Source organism: Ochotona princeps, chromosome 23 (genome assembly GCF_030435755.1).
Source record: "Ochotona princeps isolate mOchPri1 chromosome 23, mOchPri1.hap1, whole genome shotgun sequence".
In the NCBI taxonomy this organism is placed as follows: Eukaryota; Metazoa; Chordata; class Mammalia; order Lagomorpha; family Ochotonidae; genus Ochotona; species Ochotona princeps.
This window is the reverse complement of record NC_080854.1, coordinates 38,872,600-38,894,389: the sequence shown is the minus strand read 5'-3', so window position 1 is coordinate 38,894,389 and position 21,790 is coordinate 38,872,600. Positions and strand designations below refer to the sequence as shown.

Here is a 21,790-nt window from a genome sequence, read left to right as displayed (position 1 = left end):
GTCCCCTAACCCTGGGGCCCTGGACTGCCTGTCTCCACTTCTGGGGGCTGCAGATACGTACCCCAACAGCTCCTGACCTTGACCTCTTAGGGTGTCCTCCAGGTCATCTCTGCACTGGTGGCCTTGGTCCACTCGTTTGCAGGTCCACGTACTGTCAGGCCTCCAGGACTTCCCTCAGCGGCAAGCGGTGCTCTGCTGTGCCTGATCGGCCTGATGGGCATGCGGGTGGCCAGCAGGGCAGTGGCCAGGGCACATGGCGTAGCCAGACTGGGCCTCGGGGGCCCTCTCCGCACGCTTCATTCCTCCTCACCTGCCTCCAGCTAGCTCTGCGGTGGAGCAGATGAGGAGGGCCTAGAACGGTGGGCCCCAGGGCTGCGGGGCACCTGTCCCAGGGGATCTGCTCTGCTCTCTGCCCTGCAGAGCCCAAATGCCCTGAGAGCTTGTGGGCCAGCGCCAGGAGCCCCTGTGGTCAACACCACCCCAAGTCTTCATTAGGCTTCAACCCAGTTCTCTGCACTCCATCCCTGGCTTGCTATTTGTATGGGACCTTCTACTCCAGGTGGAGGTATTCGCATTACTTATTTTTATTGATTTGAAAGGCAGAAGTGCAGAGAAAAAGAGATCTTTCATCAGTCGGTTCACTCCCCAAATGGCCCCACAGCCAGGACTGTGCCAGGCTGAGCCAGGACTGTGCCAGACTGAGCCAGGAGCTCAGTCTGCCACATGGGTGCAGGGGCTCAGGCACCTGGGCCGTCAGCAGGGAGCAGCCAGGGTGTGGGCACTGCGGGGCCACTCAGCCCACCAGGCAGGGCACTCCAATGGGGGAGCTTTCCTGTAGTGATTGCTTATCTGCCGCCGGCTACTCTTCCAGGTGACTGTCCTCAGGTTCCCTGGAAACAGCCCAACTGAGTGTTCAAGCTGTGACGCTTCACCTGCTCTGCTGCCGCCTTGCTTGCAGTGATTGGCAGCTGTCTGTCCTGTTGTCTGGCGCTGGCTGAGACTGGCTGACGGCTCCCACGGCAGTCCCGCCCTTGGCAGGGGTCCTGAGGGGGTGATCAAGCCCTGGAAAGGGAAAGTCCAGGGTCTGGGGTGCCAGACGCTGACCCAGAACCGCACTAATTCCCAGCCTTTCCCGGCTGGTCTGGCTCACCGGGGATCAAGCAGGGCCGCTGCTCATTGTTAGCAGAGTCAGAAGGCAGGCTCCAGCAGGGTGCTTGGTGACCAAAGCCCGGGCCAAGGGGGTGGGAGCCAGAGCCGAGGAACAGGCACAGGACCACGTCTGCCAAGCAGCACCAAGACCGGGGACAGCAGGGGCCTGCTGCATGAACGCAGGATGTGGGGCAGCCTCTCCACAAGGGGCCCGGAAGGGCCGAGCGTCCTCCCTCCGTGTGCCTCAGGAAGCCTCTACCTGGCAGCCACCTCCAGGGCAGGCTGGCTCAGGGCCCTGCACACCCTCCCTGTCGCGTCCACGCCAGACCTGCAGCCGCAAGCACCTGGCATTAGTCTTCCTATGTGGCCTGGCACTGTGTGCCTGGCCAGTGAGAACCAGCTGCAGCCCAACAGCCTTGGTGGTCCTGGCTGGAGGAGGGGATGGACAGAGCCAGCCCCCCCTTAGTAGGGCCTGCCAGGTCAAGGGTGAGACTGCACAGTGCTGTGTGTAAATGTGTGTGCCTGTACATTTTGGCTGTGCATGCATGTGTGCCAAAATGTTCATGCACAAACAAGTACAGTGCGCAGCTAAAATTTGCAGCTGTTCAAATTTTTTATTCATTTGCAGAGATAAAAAAAAAATCTAACCACCGGTTCACTCCCTGAGGGCCACAGTGGCCAGGGCTGGGCCAGGCAATGCCAGGAGCTTGGCATTCCACCCAGTCTCCAGTGGCGAGGGCTGAGGACCTGGGTCAAGTGCTTTAGCAGGTAGCTGGATGGGAAGTGGAGCAGCTGGGATTTGAACCGGAGCCTATGTGGGATGGCAGGTGACAGCTTCACCTAGCATGTTACAACACTGGTCCTGAGTAAGTAGAGAAACGGGGCACCTTGCCCCTACCTTCCCTCCCCCCAGGTTCAATGCAGCACCAAAGCTCTGACTTTCTTAAGTTTTGTTTCTAGATTTATGCATGTGTGATGTAGCAAGTTAAGCCTCAGCCTGTGGTGCTGGCATCCCATGTGAGCTGCTCCGCTTCTGATTTAGTGTACTGCCAGCCAACTGGGAAGCAGCAGAGCATAGCTCAAGTCCTTAGGCTCCTGCACACATGGGAGACCCAGAAGAAGCTTCTGGCTTTGGATTAGCTCAGCTCTGGTGGTTGAAGTCGTTTTGGGAGAAAACCAGAGAATAAAAGATTTTTATCTCCTTCTCTCTGTAACTCTGCCTTCCAAATAAAGATAAATAAATCTTGTAAAATATTTTTTTTATTCGAAAGGGAGAGCTACAGAGAGGTGGAGTGACACGGAAAGGCCTTCCATCTGCTGGTCTTCTCTTAAATGGCCGCGACAGCTGTGGCTGGGCCAGGCGGAAGGCGGGAGCCGGGAACTCCTTGTGGGGCTCCCCGGTGCAGGGGACCAGCATGTCTGGGTCCCGGGCCTGCGGCAGGGAGCAATGGGGACCCGCCTGCTCGCCTTCAGAGCTCGTGGCCTAACCCGCTTCCCTCTGATATTTTCTTGGACGCACTGTTATTTGGATAAGTGATTACTCTTCAAATGCCTGAGGACTTGGCTGGACACGTGAATGCTGCTTCTGTTTTCTCAGACGGGCACCTTGCATTGACAGGACGTCTGTTTGCCCTTTTATTAGTGCGCGGAGTGCATCAGCCGAGTCATTTAAGATGTGCTGAGGCTAGCGGCTGGGCGCGGGCCGCGGCCGCTGGCTTGGCACAGGTAGTGTCGGGGGAGCCGCTGGGCAAACAGCCGGCCGGCTGGGCCTCGGCCCGCCCCGCGCCTGCCGCATCCCTAAAGGTCTCGCATGTTTGCTCTGCGCTGGGAGAGGCGTGTTTAAATCTCCAAGTGTAATTGCATGACCTGCTTTGTAGGCTCCACCTAGATCCCGCTGCACGGTGGAAGGCACGTGCACACTTGCAGGTGGGCGGCTGTGGTCGGGCCCACGCGCCCACGCAGGAAAGGGCATGGTGCCGACTGTTGTCCACGCCCTGCCAGTCCAGGGTCCACACGGAGATGCCGGTGTTGTGCACGGCTAGCTGGTCCCAGCTGCCACATAGGCAATGGCTCTGCTGTGGCCTCCATCGGCCTTTCTCCGGTCAGTGTGCTCCACGCTGCTGCCTGCAGCCCGGCCTGCCACACAGGTATGCAGGTGAACACTGGCCGCCTCGATCCTGATGCTAACCTGCTGAACCATGCAGAGTGGATGGGACTCAGGGGCTCAGCACGCAACCCGGGCTGATTAGAAGCAGGGCCAGGGACATGCGTGGAGGCACAGGAGGGACATGCGTGGAGGCGCAGGAGGGACTTTCTGGCCCTGGTGCCTGGAGGCCTCTCCTGAAAAGACTTCGGGAGTCCTGAGCCAGGGTTCTGCTTGACCCTGCAACCTGGGCTGGCCGCTTGCCCGAGGTGGCTTCCAGCTCAGCTAGTTCTACCTAAGAGTGCTTGAACAAACCTGCCCCAGGCAGCACCTGTCAACCGTGTTACTGTGGAGCCCACTGGTGGTCCTGCCAGGTGATGGCTCAAGCTGTGTCACCCCTGCTCTGCCGAAGTGGCAGCCAGGGACTACCAGGATGCCTGTATGGTACCCCTGGCTCTGCCCAGTCCCAGACTTTGCTGGCATCTGTGCTGCCCCTGCTCTGCCGAGGTGGCAGCCAGGGACTACCAGGACGCTTGTATGGTGCCCCTGGCTCTGCCCAGCCCCAGCCTTGGCTGGCATCTGGACCAGGACACAGCAGAGGGAACATGCCTTGGCCCCTCGTTGGCAAAAACATGGCTCCTTAAGACGCTGGGGCTCATCTGACCCCTAGGAGGCTCAGCCCTGACAGGCCGCAGGGGAGAGGACTTTCATTGCTGGGTCACCCCCAGGAGGCTATGGTGGCCAGGACCTGCACCCGAGTCCCCTGCAGGTTGTAGCGAGCCTTGTCAGCCACTTCCACAGGCGCATCAGTAAGCAGCAGAGCAGCCAGCAGCAGGTTCATGTGCAGCATCACCCACGGATCCCAGAATGTCCAAAACCCGCAAGCTGGGGTTGCCAGCAGGTCCAGGCTGCTTTGGTGGCCAGAGGGACCCAGCACACACTGACCACTGTGTCTGACCACAGGGACAAACTGTGCCCCTTCCCATCTGTTCCCTTTGAGAGTCACACCAAGGACATGACACAAGGCCACCAGTCCCAAGTCGTCGGGTTTTATTGACCATGGGCAGACCTGGCCCAGGGTTGCTGCAGGGCAGGGGTCAGGAGGGCAAGCATCCGCTGGGTCTGGCATCAGGGACTTCACTGGAAACCCCTTCATGTGCCGTTGGGGAGGGGGCTGCCCCCCCAGCATCTTGGCTTGTTCACCTCCATCACAGCATCCACAACCTGGCATCTGCCCCGTGGGGGCCTGGGGACACCCTGCACACTGCAGTCTGAGGGAGGGGCCTGGCACGGCTGCAGGAAGGGCTCCTCCCTGGGAACACAGGGGAGTGCCTCTGTAGAAAAGTGGATCTGAAAAGGGGCGGTCCTGCCCCAACAGGAAGTGACATAGAAAACTGTCTCTGTAGATTAAAAAACGTTGGGCTGCAGCCTGTGAGGGCCACACGGCTCCCAAGTCCCCTTAGTCCCGCTTCTTGGAGAGTGGCCTTGGCCCCGGGTACGTGCTGGCCGGGCTGAAGTCAGCGCAGAAACCATTGGGTGTGGGCACGGGCACAGCAAGCAAGCAGCCATCTGGGGATGCCCGCACGGTGGACAGGTACTCCTTGGCAAAGTCGGGGTGTGCCTCAGCGAACCTGCGGAAGTCAGCTGCAAACAGAGGGCATGCGTGGGTCCCAGGGTCTTGCGGGGTGCTGCCCTCGCTGGGCAGCTGGTGACTGGGGCAACTGCTTGCACCACACAGGCCTGCCCACTCACCAAACACGATCCTGCCCTTGCTGTTGGCATCGATGGCCTGGAACAGCTCAGCCACATCGAGCTCTGCCACGCCCAGCGCGGTCTTGAGGATGCTGCCCAGGGCGTCCTCATCTATGCTGCCGTCCTCCTGCGAGCCGTACACCTGCGAGGCCGGTGTGCTCACTGGTCATCCAGGCTTGGGGGCTGCAGGACCCAGAGCGCCGCGCGCCACCTGGTGGTCACAGGCGGGACTGCACCTGCTCCAAGTGCCCAGCACCCACAGAAACATCTGGAAGGTGGGGGGTCCTCTGGGTGCCTCCTGAGCTGTCAGACATCCCGTCCCCACTACAGGCCTGTCCCTGGCACAGCCCTGACCTCAGCAGAGGGTCCCCTGGAGTGGGAGTGTTTCTGGGAACGACTGGTAACAGGTCAGGGCTGAGGGACAAGAGACACACGGGTAGCAGAGGTGAGCTCTGGGCTGCTGCAGGTGACCGCTAACCCTTCCGCATGGTGGGCCACTTCTCGGGAGTGTGGCCAGGAGGGGAGCTGCTGGGGTGTCCCACTCTTCCACCCCGTGGGTTACTGAGCCAAGCTGCCAAGCCCCGGGGCCAACCCTGTGGTGTCTGATCAGAGCCAAGGGCTTCCTAGGGCCTGGCCATTCCTGAGGAGCTCCGTACCTCCTGGCTGCCCATCCTCCACCAAGTCCCTGGGTGTGTGGGGCCACACATGGGGGGCTCAGAGGTGCCAAGAAGGGGCTACACCTGCAGCACCCCCAGAGGCCGTGGGGGATGCCTGAGTGGTATGCAGCACGCGTTCCTGCATTCGTGGCCAGCCAGGTGCCCAATGTTGGGTCATACTGTGGGGATGGGCAGAGCAGATCTGGGAGCACGGGGGCTTCCCCTACTGAGGCATCACGGTACCCACCACCTGCACTTGCCTGGAAGGCCAGCTGCATGGTGTCCAGGGTCTGGGATGGCCTGCAGACCACTGACAGGGCGACCACGTACTCACGCAGGTCCACCTCGCCGGCCCCGCCCTGCAGGAGACATGGCCTCAGTAGGGGCCCAGATTCCCCCCAGTCCTCCCAGAGCTGGTGTTCCACTTGGGCCACAGAGCACAGGAGACAGTGCAGAGCCCACGAGTCAGTGGTGACTACACTGGGCTAGGCACGTGGAGTGGAAATGAAGCCAGGCTGAGGTCCCTGGCGCCTGGTGCACCTGTCCACAGCTGCCTCATGTCCCCACTCTGGCATCTGGAGGTGCTTACCTCATCAAACAGCGCGAACAGGTCCTCTAGCGCTGGCGACACGGCCACCTCCAGGCACTTGGCGAACTGCGCCAGGTTGACCTTATTGGGCCCCTGTTGCTGGGCGCGCCCTGCGTACCTGCACAGCTCCAGTTTCTCGGGCTTCAGCCTGCATTGGGTGGACGGGGAGGAGGTGGACGCTGGGGACACTGAGTCCCAGGAGAGGGCCAGGGTGGGCACAGGGGCTGGCACCACCCCGTGGGAGCATACACCCTGTCCCTGTGGGAGCACTCAACCTGTCCCTGCCTCTGTCCTGTGGGAGAGCACTCACCCAGGCCCTGTCCCCTGTGGGAGCACTCACCCAGGCCCTGCCTCTGTCCTCTGTGGGAGCACTCACCCAGGCCCTGTCCCCTGTCGGAGCACTCACCCAGGCCCTGCCTGTCCTGTGGGAGCACTAACCCAGGCCCTGTCCCCTGTGGGAGCACTCACCCAGGCCATGCCTCTGTCCTGTGGGAGCACTCACCCAGGCCATGCCTGTCCTGTGGGAGCACTCACCCAGGCCCTGTCCCCTGTGGGAGCACTCACCCAGGCCCTGCCTCTGTCCTGTGGGAGCACTCACCCAGGCCTTGTCCCCTGTGGGAGCACTCACCCAGGCCCTGCCTGTCCTGTGGGAGCATTCACCCAGGCCCTGTCCCTGCCCCGTGCAGCATGCTCTCACCCCAGGCCCCGCACCAGCCGTGCAAACTCCAACAGGCAGGTGTCGGCCGGCAGCCTCAGGTGCCCCTCAGCGAGGGCCAGCTGGCAGTCCTCAAAGGTGTAGTCAGTCACAGCAACACCCAGGGCCCTGTGAGACACGGGGCGCCATTAGCCTGCGCCCACCTTGCCCTTGGTGACAGGCAGGGTGAGGGGCAGGCACACTGAGCATGGGTGCACTGCATGGGGTGGGGCCACAGTGAGGACTGAGGTTGGGGGGTGGGGGGTAGCACAGTTGAGGTGCCCACTGCTCACTTAACCTTGAGGTCCAAGGCCCAGCCCAGTGCTCAGCAGGGGCTTCACATGGGAGAAGCCACCCTCTGGGGGAACCCCAGGTCCCCTGCACAACAGGCCCCTGCAACCTGGGATCCCCAAATCCTGAGGGGCCAGCCTTTCCCATGAACCCCCCAGGCGTAGTACCCACAGGGCCAGAACCCCCAGGGTCACAGACTCCATCCTGAGCATGTGGGGGACACAGTTTGGTGACCTGCAGGCCACACTGTGACTACCCTTAGCCAGCTCTGGGGCTGCGCTGTCCTGGCCCATCCCATAGATGCAAGGCTCAGACCAGCAGGGTCCATGGATAAGCACAAGGCTGCCTTCCCCACCCTGCCCCTGGCGACTCTGCTCAGATACAAGTGACACAGGCCAGCAGGGGCAATCACAGGACCCACAAGGACAAGGACTCCCCACGCCAGGCCTTCCTGCCCCTCACACTCCCAGAGACCAGCGGCGGACCTTGCCGGGCAGCAGCCAGGGAGGAACTCAGAGGAAGGGTCCAGTCAGCACCACACTGGCTGAGGGCCTCAAAGCTCACAGAGAGTGGACGCTGTAACTGCCTGGAGACCCACAGCATCCCCCTGAGGTACTCTGTGCAGCCCCAAGACCTCAGCAGGCACCTGCACCCAGACTCTGGCTGGGGGCCCTGCCAGCCCTGCGCTGGCAGCTGGGGGCTTTGAAGTACCATTCTGCCTGCACCTGGGCAGGGGCCACTCACTCTGCCATAATGCGCCGCACGTTGCTAGCGAACAGCGCGGGGTCCCGCTTCTCCTCCTCCGAGGGGTTGTACACTGGCAGGAACTGAGAACGACAGAGTGGCCACATTACCCTGGGCCACCTGGAGCCACCACAAGGGACCAGTGGCTGGCTGACCCTATGGTGCTCTGTCCCGAAGGATCTGACCCACTGGGGGACCCTGTGGGGATCAACATCCATGCTAACCACACACCAACACCCATGTATACCACACATACCAACACCCACGTGTGCCACACACCAACACCGCATGTGCCAAGCTCCAACACCCACATGTGCCACACACCAACACCCACATGTGCCACACACCAACACCCATGTATACCACACATACCAACACCCACATGTGCCACGCTCCAACACCCACGTGTGCCACACACCAACATACACGTGTACCACACACCAACACCCACGTGTGCCATGCTCCAACACCCACGTGTGCCACACACCAACACCCACGTGTACCACACACCAACACCCACGTGTGCCATGCTCCAACACCCACGTGTGCCACACACCAACACCCACGTGTACCACACACCAACACCCATGTGTGCCACACATTAACACCGCATGTGCCACACACCAACACCCACGTGTGCCACACACCAACACCCACGTGTGCCACACACTAACACCGCATGTGCCACGCTCCAACACCCACGTGTGCCACACACCAACACCCACGTGTGCCATGCTCCAACACCCACGTGTGCCACACACCCACTGAACACACATGCATTCTCCTGCCCATAGAATACCTGCATCTGCAAATCACAACACACACTCCAGATGCATGTGACTCTGTGCACATGCGCATGACAGGCCACAGCCTCACTCAGTTCCTGTTCCATTAAGCCCCAGGAAACCCTACTCTTTGCTCGTGGGAACCACCGTACTTTGTGGCCACGCCAGCACTGCACAGCAGTGAGCAGTGCAGGCACCTGGACCTCAGCAACGAGCCCCGGAGACAGGCCCTGGCTACGCCACAGGGAGCTCCACAGCCTCTGCTTGGGAGTGCAGGTCACGGTGGGGCACAGTGTCAGTCCTGCATGCGGACAGTGGCTCGGGGCCCCCAACGATGGCCCAGGTTCCTGATGTTCACCGAGAAACTCAGAAAATGCACGGTGATGTCCCGGTCCTCCTGCCCATGGTCACTGTGGGATGCTGCAGTGAGCCCGGCTTATGCATCCCACCCCCGAGGGACCCCGTCACACAGTGACCTGTCTGTCCATGCCCACCCCCGAGGGACCCCGTCACACAGCGACCTGTCTGTCCATGCCCACCCCCGAGGGACCCCGTCACACAGCGACCTGTCTGTCCATGCCCACCCCCGAGGGACCCCGTCACACAGTGACCTGTCGCCTGTCCATGCCCACCCCCGAGGGACCCCGTCACACAGTGACCCGCCGCCTGACCATGCCCACCCCCGAGGGACCCCGTCACACAGTGACCTGTCGCCTGTCCATGCCCACCCCCGAGGGACCCCATCACACAGTGACCTGTCGCCTGACCATGCCACTGCAGCACCAACCTCAATCTCTACCCGATTATGGAACTGGCACAGCGTCAGCCACAGGATTTTCAACCTTGAAACAGGGAATGGACGAGGGTCAGGGCAGGCTGTGGACCAGCTTCCCCAGTGAGCCCAGCTGGCCTGTCCCAGTGGCCAGAGCCCAGGCCTGGGGTCCCACAGCCGTGCGTAGAACTGAAGCTGCCCAAGCCTGGCCCTTGGCCTGTCTGCTTAGCACCTGCCCATAGCCTGGCCAACGGCTGCCTTCCCGTCTGGGATACTGTGCCACCGCAGCCACATCCTGTGGACACGCGGACATGTGGACACGTAGGTACGCATGCTGCAGCCTCCCCTGGGCCTGCTGTCTGTGCCCCTGGCCTCAGTGGAGCTGACCACCGTTGGCCAGGGAGTACTGGAAGTCTGTTCATTCCTCCCTGGTGCTCAGGCTCTTCTTAGCACTGTCCACCCTGGGCCCGGCTCCCTCCCGACCTCTGCCCACTTGCTCCCTTGGTAGCTTCCTCCTGCTAAACAGCACAATGAATCCTGGGCGTCTGTCTGGGGTGGGATGCTCACCACCGCAGAGCCAGCCACCTGCACCACCACCGTCCCTGCCCTGGCCATGGCGAGGGTGAGAGGGAGCGAGCACCAGGCAGAACCCAGGTGGGAGGGAGAAGTTCCTGCAAGTGGGGCCAGTAGAGGCAGCCGGGGCTGCTGCACCAAGCCCCCACTGTTCATAGCCCCCAATGGCTACGAAATGCACTTGTGACGCCCGCCGAGCAGCCACTGGAGACATGACAGCAGATGGCGGTGTGGTGTCCAACTTACGCTCCAGGCCCCTGCCACGTCCACGTGATGGTGTCCTGGGGTAGAGGGGTGGGACCAAGGGGTTTGAGATCAGCAAAGACCACCCTGGCCCCCAGAGACCTTGTAGCTGCCCCACATGGCCTAGTCGATCCTGGCTGCAAAGGGGACATACCACCTGCCTCGATGTTCCCTAGGTCTTTGCCCAAGGCCCACTCAGCTGACCCTACAGCCACTGCCAGCCTGCACCTCCCTCCTGCTGCCTCCTGGATCGGGGTGACTCTGGGGAGCCTGCCGTGCTGCCCTTGCTGCCTGAGTCTGTCCCAACTCTGCCCCCTCCTGCCCACCAACCACGCTCCCCTTCCTGTCCCCCCAGCTCCCCCCACAATATATGTCCTCTCCTGTCGTCCCCAGTTCCCCACCACCAGTGCCCCCTAGGTCAGCTGCTGGCCGCTGACCCCGTTGCCACACTGGGAGCCCCCAGCCCTAGCAGGGAGCTAGGAAGGCGACAGGCACACACCAGGACCCCGCCTTTACCGACCTCTTCCACAACATACCAGCCTGTTTGGGTAGCGCAGGACCACGGGCTGCACGGGGACCCCAGGAATGAAGGCACCTGTGGAGATAGCCAGGCCGTGGGTACCACTGGCCAGGGGTCCTGCTCACGTTGCCCAGCCCCTGCACTGACTGCCCAGGGTGCGAGGTAGCGTAGGGTCACTGCTGGGCGCCTGACCCCCGGGCTCCCGCGCCTGGCTGCATTAGGGTCTGCTCTGCCCACAACTACATGCACCCCAGGATTCGGCCCTCTACTACCTCCCAGCCTCATCTTGGCTGGTCGCAGCCCAGTCTGGATCTGCCTTTCGTCCCAGACACCTGCCAGGCTCCTGAGGGAATGGGAGCAGCTTGGATCTCCTGGGGCCGTCCCCTGGTCCTGGGGACCCTGCTGCCTGGCCCCCGCATGTCCTGCTGTGGCCACACCATTACACATCAGGAGGTTGTCTGCTCAGTCGTATGCAGCAGCCATCTCCAAGCCCTATGGTCACTTCCTCCATGGGGCCCAGTGCTAGGCTGCATCTCTCCGCGCAGCCCCAGGAGCTCGCTCTGGGTGCTCGGGCCCAGTCGAGGTTGACAACGGTGGGTATGCCCTCAGCTCAGCCATCCCATCTGTGCACCTTTGGCCACACCCAAGCTTCTATCCAATTTTCTAAAGTGGGAACCCAGACAAGACGGGCCTCTAGACACACATGCCACACCTGAGTGAGAACATGCCAGCCCCACCCCTTGCTAATGCCAGGTGAGACGCCGTGTCCCTGCAGGACCCGTGTCCCTGCCCCGCCTGATATGGGCGCAGGTGGCAGCTCCTCCTGTGCCTGGCACCAGTACAGCAATGTGGACGCAGGCAGCCCTGGGGGATGAGAGAACTGGGGGCCTCAGAAAGACTCCTGAAGGACACTACATGTGGCCTTGTGGAACCCCTTGCGTGCCTGTGATGGTCTACCAGGACTCTCTGTGGGAGAGGCGAGGACCAACACCGCAAGGAGCCCAATGTGAGCCTTGGGGAAGTGGACAGAGTAGCCCTGGCCCTGGCAGCCACTGGCCAAGCCCACGGCCGGGCAGGGCCATACGCAGCAGTGGACCCGCATGGCCAGGGGCTTATGGCTTGCCTCATCCTCTCTTGAGCCTCTCTGGGGAGGGTAATTACTGGTCCCAGGCTGGACCCACCCAGCAGGGAGACCCCAGCACAGGGGAGGGCTGGCCATGTGGCCCCAAAGGCAGCAGAGGGGCAGTACCTACCAGGCTTGAAGGTGATGAGGCAGGTCCTATTGGTGCAGGTGCCTTCTGGGAAAATCATGATCTGGGGGTGAGGGGGGCAGGGCATCAGCACTGAGGCTACAGGTGGGAACTGGCACTCCAGGCCCCCCGATCTGGCACAAGGGCCAGGGCCCAGCTTGCCCGCTCTCAGTCAGGTCAGCACTGAAGCCACAGGTGGGACCCAGTGCAGGGGTCAGTGGCACGGGCGGGCTGAGTGCGCGCCCGCCAGCGGCTCGGGGCCGGTCAGCGGCATGGGCGGGCTGAGCAGGTGCTGGTCAATACCTGGGGCCACATCCCCTTGGACTGCGCCCGCCAGTGGCACGGGGCTGGTCGAGTGGGCGCCGGTCAGCGGCATGGGCGGGCTGAGCAGGCACTGGTCAATACCTGGGGCCACATCCCCTTGGACTGCGCCCGCCAGCGGCTCGGGGCTGGTCGAGTGGGCGCCGGTCAGCGGCATGGGCGGGCTGAGCAGGCACTGGTCAATACCTGGGGCCACATCCCCTTGGACTGCGCCCGCCAGCGGCTCGGGGCTGGTCGAGTGGGAGCCGGTCAGCGGCATGGGCGGGCTGAGCAGGCGCTGGTCAATACCTGGGGCCATATCCCTTTGGACTGCGCCCGCCGCTTGATCTCCTCCACCGTCTTCCTGCGAGAGTCCTGGTCAGCGCGGGACACGAACACTGGCCGGATGTACCTGATCAGAGCTGAGGGGGCACAGGGTGAGCGGGACTGGGCCTCCCCACATCCTCAGGCCAGGCCATAGTCTGGGTATTGGATTCACAGGGTGACAGGTGACACCCACAGGGCCAGGACCCACCACAAACCCTAAGCATCCGTTTCCCACTGCCCACAGTGACAACAGCCCAGTGTGACCAGCACACAGCTCGGTGGGACTCCGTCCAAGCCCAGGACTCCCCCAGGGGCGGGGTCACTCACTTCCCCAGATCGGGATGTCCCTGCTCTCAGCCTTCATCACGATGGACGACATCGTCATGGTGACGGGAATAGCATCAAAGTAGGAGGAGTGGGGGGCGAGCGTGAAGACAGCTGCCTCGGAGGGCAGCGCCTGCCGCCCCTTCACGGTCACCCAGTGGAAGCCGCCGGCGAACCACATGGCCCGCATGATGGCCCTGAGCAGGAGGTCCACAGCCCTGCAGCAACACGGAAGGCACGAGTGTCCAGCACGCCCGTCATGCAAGGGAGGCAGACACCCAAGGGCCCTCACACACACCAAGTGGATGGCAAGTCCAGCAGACGGAGGTCACTGTGGTCTGGCCTGGTCCCACTGCATATGCAGTGGGCAGACCGCTGAGATCCTGTGCTCTGCTAAGGGCAGCACTGAGCCTGGTCCCAGCAGTGGCTGCCCAAGGCTGGTACTTCCCCCTGAGTCTGGCCAGAAACGGCCATGCGGGAGTGTGATTTCTGGACTGTGAAGATGTGGTGGCTGGCTCACACTTGGCCACTTCTGGCACTGCCAGCCCCCAGGGTCCAGGGAGTCAGCATGGCCTAGACACGGCCAACACCAATGAGGTGGCAGGCAGCAAGGAGCCCACCTGGCCCCAGGGCCGGCAGACGACATGCCTCGGGCAGCTCCAGGGCAGAACAGGTAGGACAGACAGGCCGTGTGGGTGCGTGTGAGACACTGGGGCCAACACGCAACTGTTGCTGCTACTCACCTACGCCACAAGGCCAGAGGCCGCTCAGGCTCCTGGTCGGCAGGTCCCAGAGAAGCCAGCAGCGCAAAGGGCCAGGCCAGCAACATCATAAAGGCCGCGCACAGGAGCCGGATGGGGAAGAGCGTCAGCGTCATGAAGACCACCTGGGGAGACAGGTGTGAGGCTGTGAAGACCACCTGGGGGTCAGGCAGATGTGAGCCTGTAAAGACCATCTGGGGGAGTGGCAGGTGTGAGCTCACGGGGACACCTGGGGGAGAGGTAGGTGTGAGCTCATGGGGACACCTGTGGGAGAGGCAGGTGTGAGCTCATGGGGAGACCTGGGGGACAGGCAGGTGTGAGCCAGTGAAGACCACCTATGAGAGAGGCAGGTGTGAGCTCATGGGGACACCTGGGGGACAGACAGGTGTGAGCTCAAGGAGACACCTGTGGGAGAGGCAGGTGCGAACCCATGAAGACCACCTGGGGTCAGGCAGGCGTGAGTTCACAGGAACACCTGTGGGGGAGGCAGGCGTGAGCTCATGGGGACACCTGGCAGACAGGCAGGTATAAGCCGATGAAAACCACCTGGGGTCAGGCAGGTGTGAGCTCACAGGGACACCTGGGGGAGAGGCAGGTGTGAGCTCATGGGGACACCTGGGGGACAGGCAGTTGTGAACCTGTGGATACCACCTGGGGGATAAGCAGGTGAACACAGCATGAGGGGACAGCATGATGGGCAGGACCATGGACATGCTGGGAGCCTGGCTCCTGTGCCCCTACTCCAGGTCATCAGCAGGCACTTCCCGATCCACTGTGTCTACCATAATGGCAGCTGGGCTGCCGAACCCACATCAGAGGTGGCCCATAGCCCTTGGGGTCTATGCTCCCATCTGTCTGCACACCCCACCAGTGCCTGGTGATGCCTGTGGGATCTTGTCCTCTGGCTCCCCACAGCCTTCAAGGGCAGATCTCTGTCCTCCTGGTCCCACCTCTACTCTGAGCACACAGAACACACAACCGGTTCTCACCACTCTGGCCAGTCCAGGGACATGCGGGGTTAGTCAGGAAGTGGCCCCCACTTCTAGGTGCCCAACCAGAAGCTACTGCCGGATGCGCTGTTGGGGTGCTGGTGTGCACCTTCTCCACCCCTGGGAGCCGCCTTGGGGAGCAGGTGGACCCCATGAGGCTGCCCCAGGGCAAGGGGAGTGGAAGGCCGCTCGGGTGAAGCTCAGCCGCATAGGCGGTGTAGTGAACACCGGGGCAGGAGGACTGCTCCCAAGGAGACCAGCGCAGCAGGAAGGGGCAGGCCCTCAGGCCCACACGGCGGGGTGGGGGGCTTGGGAGACACCCCCACACCAAGCCAGCATAGGGTGCAGCAAAGCAGACTTCACCCGGCCAGAATAAGCAGAACCCAGGAACCACAGGTCTCCCGCGGCACCTGCTCAGGCACCTGAGCTCACGTCACCCGCACCCAGGAACCACAGGTCTCCCGCGGCACCTGCTCAGGCACCTGAGCTCACGTCACCCGCACACACAGCCCCACTGCCTCAGCTCAGTGCAAGCGAAGGCCCTGCAACACCAGCATGTCCCTTTCACTGAGACCCAGGCCCTGGGGTCACTCGGGGTCACCTGTCACCCACCCGTCACCCACAGTGACCGGGCCTTGGGGGTCACTCAGGGTCACCTGTCACCCACAGTCACGTGGGACCCTCAGGGTCACTGAATCTGGACACAGGTGACCCAAGAGCTGGCTGTGTCCCATGAGGGTCCCCAACAGGAGAGTAGCTAAGTCTGGGGGTAGCTAAGACTTCGGGAATTTCCAGGGCAGGGGTGCAGCTGTGGGGGGGGGCCTGCTTTGACGCATCTGATGTGCCTAGGTGAGCCAAGCACCCAGCTCTCCAGTAGCCACAAGAGGACGGAATCAAATCCCTCCTTTGGCAAAACACAGGGCGCATCAGCAAACATGCAGGAAGGCCTGTCCAGGAAGCTGGACAGAGGCACAGCGCCAAGGATGGGGCGCTGGGTGGGGGACGGGGCACAGCGCCAAGGTCGGGGCGCTGGGTGGGGGATGGGGCACAGCGCCGAGGACGGGGCACTGGGTAGAGGACGGGGCACAGCGCTGAGGTGGGGCAGGGCAAAGTTATACACAGTCCCAGCTCCTGGACATGGTCACAGACCAGGGTCAGCGTGCCCCTCAGGCTCCCCTACTTCCAGGGTCCCTGAGCAAGCACATACAGCATGAGGGCCCAGCTACTGCCCAGCAGAGAGGCCAGCAGGGACCCCTGGGCTGGCTTCTGCCCTGGCTGGCCTCAGCCCCATATTTGTCTCAATGTACACTCCTACGAGACTCAGGAGGAGCTGGCCCTGTGGAGAGGCTGGCATGCAATGTGTTGGACACAGCCCGCGCAGGGATCTGCCCTTGGCCCGACCCTGGCCGTAATCCTCTGTGGATTAGGCAGAGATGCGCTGAGCAGGACCAGGAAGGGAGCTCCCTGGCTGGTTGGCACTGAGGCAGCCTGCCCAGGAAGCCCCATGTGCCGGTCACCAGCTCAAACATGAGCCCCCTACTAGGGGCCTACACCATGCACCATGCCATCACCCTGCACTCCACACCCTCGCTGAGAAAGCAGGGACCCTTAGGGCGGTGCTGTGGCACAGCAAGCTAATCTGCCACCTACAGTGCCAGCAACCCATAAAGGCATCCATTCCAGTCCCAGCTGCTCAGCTTCCCATCCAGCTCCCTGCCTGCGGCCTGGGAAAGCAGTGGAGGACACTGGCTCAATGTGGGAGACCAGGAAGGAGCATCAGCCTTCAGCCTGACCCAGCTCCGGCCACTGCAGCCATGTGGGGAGAGAACCAACCGAGCGAGACTTCCTCCAGCTCAGCCTTTCAAATGAACAGACAAATCTTAAACGACAAGCAGGGCTCCAGCATCTCTTCCGGGTCCCTGAGCTCCAGGAGCTGCCAACACCAGCCCAGCGGACTGGGGCAGTCCCTGGGGGCATCCCCACATCTGGGCCCTCATTTGCGGAAGTGGCCTTCCCCAGCCTCACTCAGTGAGATCTGCATCTGACCCAGGCTGGACCCACTCCAAGCGGCTGTGGACACCCACTTCTGGGCAGGACACAAGGGGACTCCAGGGACCGGGACGGGAGGGGCGTCTTGACCTGCGTGGGGAGCCCACATGAGGGAGGGGTCAGTGCGGCCTCCCAGGGGATAGCGTGAGGTGGGGGGAGAGGGACCAGGCATGTGCCAGGCGCACCTGTGGGCCACAAAGAGTGGAGGGGGTGGCCTGGGCACTCCAGGGGCTCCCCCTCGGCCGCCGCCCCCCTCTACCGTGTCCAAGGCGTTCCGGCGTGAAGGAAGTTTGTTCCCTGGGGTGGGACACACGTCCTCAGGCTCCGGGCCGCGCCGGCCCGGCGAGCAGCCCCTGGCCCTGTCCGTCGCAGGAGGCGTTGGCTCTGGGAGCGGGCGTTCCCCGCGGTCGGAACGATGCGCGCACCGGGAAGCAGCAGGCAGCCCGGCGGGACCCTTCCACTCTCACCGCAGGCCGACGGGGTCCCACACACGAGGCTCGCCCGAGACAAAGTCGCTGCCTGGCGAGCCGCCGAGCCAGCTCCGGGTCCCCGCGCGCCGGGCCCGGGGGCGGGGCTGCGGGCGCGCGCGAGGATCGGGGATCGGGGCTGCGGGGCGGGCCCCAGCGCAGGCCCCACATCTCCCCGCGCCCCAGGACCCTTCCCCGGCTTCTCCGCCCCAGCCCCCGCGGGCCCCGCGCACCCACCTGGGCCTTCTGCAGAGCGTCGAGGCGCAGCTCGTGCACGAAAGGGTTCCGCCCCGGGGGCGCCAAGCGCGGCGCGTCGCCGGCCCCCGCACCGGAGGCGGAGGTGGGGACGGCCCGAGGCCCGCGCGTCCGCAGCCGCATGGCCGGCGCCCGCCGGGAGGAGAGCAGGACGCCGCGGGGCCGGGGCCGGGGCGCGGGCGAGGATGCGCCGCGGCGGGAGCGGGCCGGGCGCAGGCGCGGGCGCGGCGCGGCGTGACGTGGGCGGGCGAGGGGCGCGGCGAGGGGCGCGGGCGGGGCCTCCGTCGAGCGCCGCCCCCGGCCCGCGGGAAGGGCGGCCCAGCCCGGGCGGCGCAGCCTCCTCCCGCGGGCGCAGACGCCGGGCTCGGGGGTCCTGGGTGCGCATCGCGCCGTGGCCGGCGTCCGAGGGGTTGGGCCGGACCCTGACCCCCGGGCGCGCGGGGGGCGGTCGGGGGAGCCCTCGGGCTGCGTCCCTGTGCCTGAACCCAGCAACTTCCTGGTCGAATTTTGCTAATTCCCGCGGGAAGGGGGCAGGGCCGCGCCGGGAGTGCAGAGGAAGGGGCTGGCCTCGGGAGCTTCCCAGTGTCCTCCGCCCGGCCCCGGGGTCTGGAGTCACGCTGGAAGTCCAGGGTGGGGACTCCCAGGGGCACCTGAGAGGTCGGAAGCCCCCTGGCCCGAAGCGAGGGTCCCCAAAGGCTGCCTGAGTCCCTGATCTACCCCTCAGTCTTTGCTGTCAATCAAATACAGACTTGACCAGGGGACGGCCCCCTGCGACCTACACCTGGACCTGCGGAGGCTGAGGGTCCTTCTCTGACTCCACACCTGGGCCTGGGATTCCTGGGATCTTGGCTCCATTGTGATCTGTGTGTGGTGACTTCTGGGGAGGGGGAGAAGGGAGGGCAAGGGGTCTGGCCAGTAGGTTCTCCCCAACCCCCAACTTCCTGCCCTATCTGGGCTGCCCTAGGAAGCTTGACCTAGACCTGAGGGGGTTGCCATGTTGGTCCTTGGAGCCCGCAGGTGGGTGAGCTGGCCCTGGAGAGGGGCTGGTGGCCAGGGTCCAGGTGCAGTGGGAGGAGTGTGTACGCGTGTGCCTGTGTGCCTCCCCAGGGTCATCTCCCACTGGTCCAGTCTCACTGGTGCTCACTGGGGAGGGCATACCCTGTCCCCCCACCGTTCTGGACAGGACAGCCAGGAGTGGACATCTGCTATGCCCAGTCACAACAGGCAGTGTTGGGAGGTACAGGCTAGACCAAGGCCAGAGCAGGTCTGAGGAGAGCAGTGCAGGTCCTGAGCTGGGTTTGTGGGGGAGGTCCCCGGCGCAGAGGGGCCCTCCCAAGGGAAAGGAGCAGGACTGAGCTGAGGAGTGGACAGGGCTGGGCCGCCAGAGCAGTGCTTTGTCCATGGCACGCTGTGTCAACGTCACACTTGTGTGCTGCTGGCACAGTAGGCACAGCAGCTTTGACATGCCCTGAGGGCAGTACTGAGACTAGGGCACCCTGGCGGGAGGCTCTCACGGATCCCAAGCTCGTGGGCTTGGGTCTGGATATGTTCTTTGCAGGGGTGAGGGATGTCTGTCATACTGCTGGAGATGAGGGGCAGTGGGTGTGGATGAGTGGACTGTTCACAGTCTATCTGTATGTGCTCACACATCCATGTATACACCTGTGCATAAACTTGCACACACACACCCTGCTGAGCTGCTCATGGTGCCCACCTTGCCAACACACTGGATACATGCCAGGAGCTCTGGCCTGAGCATCACCCCAGGCTGCAGTTCCTGCTCAGGCTCACCTGACCCTTACCGATGGGGCCCTTGTGCAAACTTTCAGCTCCAGCGGACACGATGAGGACTCTTATGGGATCACAGGTTTCCTCAGCTGAGTGGAGGGGTTGTCCCCACAGGCTGAGTCAGGAGGGTGGGACTTCCTGGCAGGGCTGATGGCAGCCCGCCATTCCACCTCGCCGCGGGGAATCTGGGGTTTGGGATGGGCCTTCCTCCCTTCCCTGCAACACCAGCTTGTTGCAGACCTGAGCTGGCTCCAAACCAGCAAGGTGGAGGCCAGGCAGCGGGCTCTGACCTTCCCCACAGCAGAACAAGGCATGGATTTCCCAAGAGCTGCTGGCTGCAATGAGCATTGTGTGACAACCTTCAGGAGCACAGTACTCCCCTCCCTTCCAGAATGTTCCCAGAAGCCTTTCTGGGAAGGATATCTCCCCCAGGGGTACCCCCACCCGCAGGCATTGGGTATCCTGCTGCCCATGGGACCGGCACTCAGGGCACTGGAAGGTAGAGTGAGCAAGAAGGTCCAGCTTCCTCCCCAGTTGCCCCACATCTGGGGCAGGGCCAGGTCCAAGCCAGGAGCACAGGAGCAGCCCCATTAGAGCCAGCCTGCTGCCCCTGACCATCGGGAGCAGAGGGACTCCACGCACTCAGCTGTGCAGTGCAGGCGCCTGCACATGCAAGACTTGGGCTGCAGCTGCAGGCAGAGCAGGACACTAACTGGGTGCTGTCCGAGACCGTCACAGCTCCTGCAGCCACAGGTAGGGAGTGGGCTGAGGTTACCCACACTGCGGGGAGGTCTGCCCCTGTTGGGGAGGGTCCATGGCATGGCTCCCACAGAGACATGCACGGCCTTGGGAATGGACAGGCTCCCAGGAGCTGTCCTGGAGGCCGCTGCTTGGCGTGCAGTGGAAAGGCCTCAGTGGTGCCTCTGCACTGACCCGGTCTGCCTTGGCAGCCCCTTTGTCCAGGAGCAAGTGGCAGGCCTGGGAGCACTCCTTCCCGGTCCCCTCGGGAGCCTCTACCTCTCAGATCACGTGTAAGTTTGTTTTTTTTTTTTTTGCTTTGCTCCAACACAAGAACTTGCCCCCCATCCCTGCCTCTGCTCCCAGGCTTATGTGTTTTGCAATACAGTGTGGTTTTCTGGCTTCAGAGTCATTTGAGAGGGGCCAGCACAGTGGTATGATAGGCTAAGCCTGTGCCTACAATGTCAGCATCCCACACGGGCTCTGGTTCTAGTCCCAGCTGCTCCATTTCAGACCCAGTTCCCTGTTAATGGAAAGACAGTGGAAGATGGCCCAAGTCGTTGGGCTCCTTCACCGACATGGGAGACCCTGAAGAAGTTCCTGGCTCTTGGCTTTGGGTCAGCTTAGCACCAGCTATAATGGTTACTTGGGGAGTGAACCAGAAAATGGAAGATCTTTCTCTCTCCTTCTCTCTGTATATCTGCCTTTCTAATAAAAACAAAAATAAATCTTCAAAAAAAAAAAAAAAAAACATATTGGAGGGCTAGGCACAGTAACATAGTGGCTAAAGTTCTTGCCTTGCAAGTACCGGCATCCCATTTGGGCGCCGGTTCTAATCCTGGACTTCATGGCTGGGTTCAGCTGACTGGCAGGCTCTGGTCCTGGACCTTTTCATTCAGAGGTGCAGTGCTGTGGCTTGGCGGACGCCCAGCCTAGACAGCCCTGGTGAGGCCTGACAGCAGAGGAGGGGGTGCGGCCAAAGCTCCTCAGAGAGGTTAGGACCTGCCAGTGGCAGCCAGGACTGGGCAGCGATGTGAATTCACACAGCCTCCATCCTACTGCCCCTGGCTGGATACTGGCCAGGTGCCCTGGGCCAGGGAGCTGCCTCTGCCCAGGAAACCCCAGAGTGACAACAAGCCTGTGTCCCTTGCGGAACAGAGCACCCCTCCCCCACTGCCAGCCCCTCTAACTAGGTCAGGGGGCCGGGCCAGGTCGGCGTGGGGGGGTTGGGGAACGCTTCTGGCTGCCAGCGGCTGGCACTGAGTTCCCATTCCATCCAGCCTAATTGAACTGTTGCTGCCCGCCAGGCCCACACTGGGCCCTGCGGGTAGATTATCCCCTTCGGCCATTCTCTGGGGGGGCCTTGACGGGAGCTGCTGGCGTGGCTCCTGGTGGGAGGCTGGGAAGGGCCAAGGGACAGGAGTGTGCCCCCCTGTCCCTCCCCATGACCAGGGCTGAGCCCCGGCAGTGGCGGAGGGAGGGCTGCTGGGAGACCATGAGCTGACAGGCACCATGGCCCCCGGGGAGGGGTGTGGGCTCATAGGAAGGGTTCTGTAGGTGGACAAAGGTCTGAGATGGAGGCATGGACAGGGTGCAGCTGCTGGGAACAGGGGTCTGCTATCAGAATGGGC

General features: G+C 62.9%; 1 protein-coding gene across 1 annotated transcript; it reads right to left on the bottom strand.

The window, feature by feature from the left end:
• Positions 1 to 4,616: 4,616 nt before the first annotated feature.
• LPCAT1 (lysophosphatidylcholine acyltransferase 1) lies at positions 4,617 to 17,867 on the bottom strand. Its single transcript, XM_036493773.2, has 14 exons — positions 17,616 to 17,867; positions 13,856 to 13,998; positions 13,116 to 13,330; positions 12,771 to 12,883; positions 12,165 to 12,225; positions 10,928 to 10,986; positions 10,395 to 10,429; positions 9,591 to 9,645; positions 8,019 to 8,101; positions 6,987 to 7,112; positions 6,290 to 6,437; positions 5,961 to 6,059; positions 5,045 to 5,186; positions 4,617 to 4,936 (listed from the first exon to the last, which is right to left on the bottom strand). The coding sequence occupies exons 1-14, from the start codon at positions 17,754 to 17,756 to the stop codon at positions 4,752 to 4,754; spliced, it is 1,605 nt and encodes a 534-aa protein (XP_036349666.2). The 5' UTR covers positions 17,757 to 17,867; the 3' UTR covers positions 4,617 to 4,751.
• Between the last annotated feature and the right edge of the window lie 3,923 nt (positions 17,868 to 21,790).